At 55.6% G+C, this 4,825-nt stretch overlaps 1 protein-coding gene across 1 annotated transcript in view; it reads left to right on the top strand.

Moving 5' to 3' along the window:
- Positions 1-346: 346 nt before the first annotated feature.
- Positions 347-4,825, top strand: part of PTSG_09175 (uncharacterized protein) — a 5,346-nt gene continuing 867 nt past the window's right edge. The window contains exons 1-13 of the mRNA XM_004989372.1: positions 347-737; positions 926-1,002; positions 1,200-1,290; positions 1,523-1,607; positions 1,802-1,963; positions 2,228-2,379; positions 2,599-2,700; positions 2,950-3,351; positions 3,573-3,645; positions 3,791-3,842; positions 4,123-4,183; positions 4,330-4,448; positions 4,672-4,777. Coding sequence (XP_004989429.1) covers positions 486-737; positions 926-1,002; positions 1,200-1,290; positions 1,523-1,607; positions 1,802-1,963; positions 2,228-2,379; positions 2,599-2,700; positions 2,950-3,351; positions 3,573-3,645; positions 3,791-3,842; positions 4,123-4,183; positions 4,330-4,448; positions 4,672-4,777 — 1,734 coding nt within the window. The 5' untranslated portion in view covers positions 347-485. The remainder of the gene's footprint in view (positions 738-925; positions 1,003-1,199; positions 1,291-1,522; positions 1,608-1,801; positions 1,964-2,227; positions 2,380-2,598; positions 2,701-2,949; positions 3,352-3,572; positions 3,646-3,790; positions 3,843-4,122; positions 4,184-4,329; positions 4,449-4,671; positions 4,778-4,825) is intronic.

The following is a 4,825-nucleotide window of genomic DNA, read 5'->3' as shown; positions in this document are numbered from 1 at the left end:
GTGTTGTTGTGTGTGTGTGTGTGTGTGTGTGTGTGTATGTTGTTGTGTGTGTGTGTGTGTGTGTGTCTGTGTGTGTGTGTGTCTGTCTGTCTGTCTGTGTGTGTGTGTCTGCCTGTCTGTGTGTCTGCCTGTCTGTGTGTCTGTGTCGGCGTATGTCAATTTGGTACTGCCCGTTCTTCTGTGCTGCCCTCACACACACAACAACAACAACAACAACAACAACAACAACAACAACAACAACAACAACAACAACAACAACAACAACAACAACAACAACAACAACAACGACGACAACGCACGTGACATGCTCCAACACACCCCGTCATTGTCTTCCTCACCGCCGTCAGTTCCAGCAGCGGAGTGTGTACGGGACCGCGCCGTGCGGGGACAACTGCCGAACGCCGCTCATCACCACCATTGCTGGTGACCCACCAACGCAGCAGCCATCATCATCGCCATTCTCAACAACCGCTGGCTCGACAGCAATGATGACGACAGGTGGTGTGACCAATGCAACAACGGCAGCAAACATGACATCAACCACCACAACAACATCAACCTCGTCTACAACGTCGTCGTCGTCGCTACCACCACCGCCACCGGCCTCGTTTGTGATTGAGACCATCACGCCCGCTGCCGACGGCGACTTCCAGCGTGTGCACATGTCCGTGTCCGCCCCTGGTTACATCACCGCATATCCCGTGCTCTACATCGCAGCAGACCCGTGGCTCAACTGGGTACACACGCACACACACGCATGCACGCATGCATGCTTTGGTGATGGAGAGAAGGGAGACTGGTGGTTGCGTGTTTGTGTTTGTGTATGGGGCGGGTCGGTGGATGGGTGGTTTTCATGGCTGTGTGTCATGTGCACATCCTCACCCTCCTTGCAATCATTACACGCCATCACCACCACCATCACCAGGCGCTCAGACACTGCTCTGTGAGCGGTGATGTCGTCAATTGCAACGAAACACACGCGCACGACATCAACGCCGGCATGTACGTGGCGATGTGTTGACGCAGTGTGCACGCACACGCACACAGACACACACACACACACTGCACCTTAAAAGGGACAACGCGGACCAGTGGCCACGCCTGCAACATGTTCTGCTGTGAATGGTTTACTTCGAGCATGCGATGATGTGACAGCAGACACTCAACTTGCCATTCCCCCGCCCTCCACAATCCAACAGCTACAACGGAACGACGAAACAATTTATGAATTTGATGCGCGATTATTACGGCACCATGCTCGCATCCGTCGACATTGTCCTCTGCAAGCAGGTGCAGTGCTTGTCTGTCAATGGTTGTGTGCCCGTGTGTGTGTGTGTGTGTGTGTGTGTGTGTGTGTGTGTGTGTGTGTGTGTGTGTGTGTGTGTGTGTGTGTGTGTATGTGTCTGTGTACCTGTGTGCGTCTGTATGTGTGTGTGTGTCTGCCTAGGCGCTCATGAACTGCTCTCTTACAAGCAACAGCATCATATACCCAACGCCGCCACCACGTTGTTCTCATATCCAGGGCTACATCGACTGCCCATATGCGCCCGTTCGCCCTCGGCGCGCGCGTGTGTGTTCACACGTCTGGCGCGGACAGTGCCCTGCAGGTGAATTGGTGAAACGTACACTTGCGTGGACACATGCAGGCGTGTATATAGTCACACACACGCACACACACACACACACTCACACACACACACTCACACACTCACACTCACACACTCACACTCACACACACACACACTCACACACTCGATCCACATCACCTAACCACCCCCTGACCACCACCTCTCATGATCAGGCACGACGTATTCCGGCGCGCTGGAGGGGCCGACTGTGGCCGACGCGAACCCAGACAACTGCGCGCACACCACAACCACCACAACAGCGACGACGACAACAACAACCACCAGCACCACGGCAACCAACACCACGACTGTGTCCGCCGGCAGCTCTGCGTCGTGTGAGTATTGGAACAAGATGTGTTGGCGACGTGTTTGATGGCGTGGTTGAACCACGGCTGCTGCTGCCGTTGTGTGAAGTTTTGGGATGTGTTGCAGTTGCTGTGGTGCGTGCTGCTGCGAGGTGTGGCGTCGTTATTGCTCTTGCTCGTTGCGCTCAACTCGTTTGGCCGTCGCTTTCCGTGTTCACACTCGCTTTCCTGATCAATCCCTTCACCTTCTCATTTCACACACACACACACACACACACACAACACGTACGCCAGCTGTTGACGAGAACACGCTTGTGCTGGGCGTGTCGATTGCATTTATCTTCCTGGTCATCGCTGCGTTTCTGTTCCTTGCCGCCGCCAATCACCGCGTTGCCATTGTCGCGCAGCACAACCAGCGCCAGCACGCCATCCGCTACCAGGCCAGGGTGAGCACGCATGGCGGTGGTCTGGGTGTGTGTCTGTCTGTCTGTGCCTGTGCCTGTGTCTGTGACTGTGTTTGTGTCTGTGCGCGTGTGTGGTTCATTGTGGATTATGTTTTGCATGTGTTCTTGCATGTCTCTGAATTGCACATCCCCATCCCCTCCACCCTCATTTGGCCTCACCTCTCATCCTCCCCGTCCCGGCAACCCTCCTCCTCCGTCCAGAAACGTCGCAAGAGCATGAAGGCGAAACCGTTTGCGCGCTCGCTCACGACGCGCACAAATCGCAGCAGGATGGCCGACACGGAACGCCTCCTCGCTTCAGAGGTGGTCTTGATGGTGGCGATGGTGGTGGTGGTGACGGCGCTGGTGGTCATTATCGTGGTTGCAAGGAAGGGCTTGTCGTTCTGCCGTGTGAGCGAACGCGCATGAACAACCCACACGCACACATAGTCACACATGCACACACACACACGCGCGCGCACCGTTTCGACTGCTCATTCAACCCGTGTCCGTGTCCATTCCCGCCTCCACCTCCACCTCCATTCCAATCCCTGTCGCCATGGCCGCGTTCAGGGCCTGGTGACGGAGACACCGCTGCCTGGCAGCGTGCACCGTCCGCCTGAGGCATCAACAGACAACTCGCTGCAGCTCCCACTCCCGTCCATCGTCCCCATTGGCGGACACACACGCAGCGCATCGCACGCCAGCAGCACCATGATGGCATACACAACAGCTAATGGCAGCAGCATTGCAAGTGGCGGTGGGAGCTCACGTGGTGGTGTTGGTGTTGGTGGTGATGTTGATGTTGATGGTGTTGGTGGTGATGGTGACGAAGGCCCACCACCGCCACCACCGCCGCGACCAAACTACACGTTCAAGTCTGGTCTGTTCCAGAGCAGATGGATGGACGCGGCGACCATTCACGCATACGCGCAGGACGACACACAGATGAATGCAGACTACAACAGCGTGCCGGTGTGTGTGGGGGGATGGGTGTGCTTGTGTGTGCTTGTGTGTGTGCGTGTGTGCTTGTGTGTGCTTGTGTGTGCTTGTGTGTGTGCTTGTGTGTGTGCTTGTGTGTGTGCGTCTCTGGTAGCAACTCCATTATCCCCCACCCCTCCCACCCCTCGCCTCGAGTCACGTCTCCTTCATCGTATCCATGACCTGTGACCATCGCGTGTCTCGCCTGTTTCCAGACCAATTCCATCCCGCCAACACAGGGTGTCAAGATGTGCGACGACAAGAACAGATACCTCGACATCCTTCCAAGTGCGTCGCAGTGCCAGTGTGATAACGCACGTGCCGTGTGACCTTGGTTGAGGTTTTGGAACACGGTGGCTTCGTGTCAACTCACTCCAACCACACGTGTGCACATGTGTGTGTGTTTGTGTGTTTTGTATTCGTGGCCCTTCAGATCATCATTCGCGCGTGTTGTTGTCCAAGATTGGGGACCAAGAAACATCAACGTAAGGCAGACGTGCTGTGCGTGTGTGTGTGTGTGTGTGTGTGTCTGTCTGTCTGTCTGTCTGTGTCTGTGTGTGTGTGTGTGTGTGTGTGTGTGTGTGTGTGTGTCTGTCGGGCTTTCTGTCTGTCGGTGTGCATGTGTGTGTGTACTTGCCTGTGTACTTGCCTGTGCACGTGCATGTGTTTGTACGTGCATGTGTTTGTACGCGCTTCCGAATTCTGTTTCATCTCACACGTGTTGTCATCCCATCCATCAACACATACATACACTCGTCTATCCAGATACATCAACGCCAACTGGATGCCCGGCATGAACGACGACCGCGAATACATCGTCACCCAGGTGCAGTGGTGTTGGTCGTGATGCTGTGATGGCACTAGTGGTGGCTGTGATGGCACTAGTGGGCCATGCTATCATCCTCATCGCCCTTACTCGCTTGCCGTCATCACGCCCCTTCCCCCCCCCCTCCCGTGCTACACCGACACCAGGGCCCAATTCCACAAACCGTGTCTGACTTTTGGCGCATGGTGTGGGAGTGCGATGTGCGTGTCATTGTCATGATCACGCGTCTCGCTGAGAACGGCACTCCAAAGTGTGAAAAGTACTGGTGAGTAGGTACAAGATGTTGGGTTGTATGTGTGTGTGTGTGTGTGTGTGTGTGTGTGTGTGTGTGTGTGTGTGTGTGTGTGTGTGTGTGTGTGTGTGTGGTCACATATCCCTTAGTCTTTCTTTCGCCCGTTTTGCCTTTCGTTCCCTGCACGCCCCTTCCTCAACCCTCCCCCCCCCCCTTTCCTCTCGATTCACGCCCTCGCCTCAACCGCTCTTTTCAGGCCCGGCCCCGGTCAACGCGCGCGTGCCGGCGATCTCATCATCTCCCACACATCCGCACAGGCGGGCGACTTCACCACCACAACACTCGCCGTCCTCAACACAAAGGTAGGTGTGTGTGTGTGTGTGTGTGTGTGTGTGTGTGTGTGTGTGTGT

This window comes from Salpingoeca rosetta, assembly GCF_000188695.1.
Source record: "Salpingoeca rosetta unplaced genomic scaffold supercont1.29, whole genome shotgun sequence".
NCBI classification, from domain to species: Eukaryota; class Choanoflagellata; order Craspedida; family Salpingoecidae; genus Salpingoeca; species Salpingoeca rosetta.
Note: the sequence above shows the minus strand (reverse complement) of the source record. Positions and strands in the feature narration are given on the sequence as shown.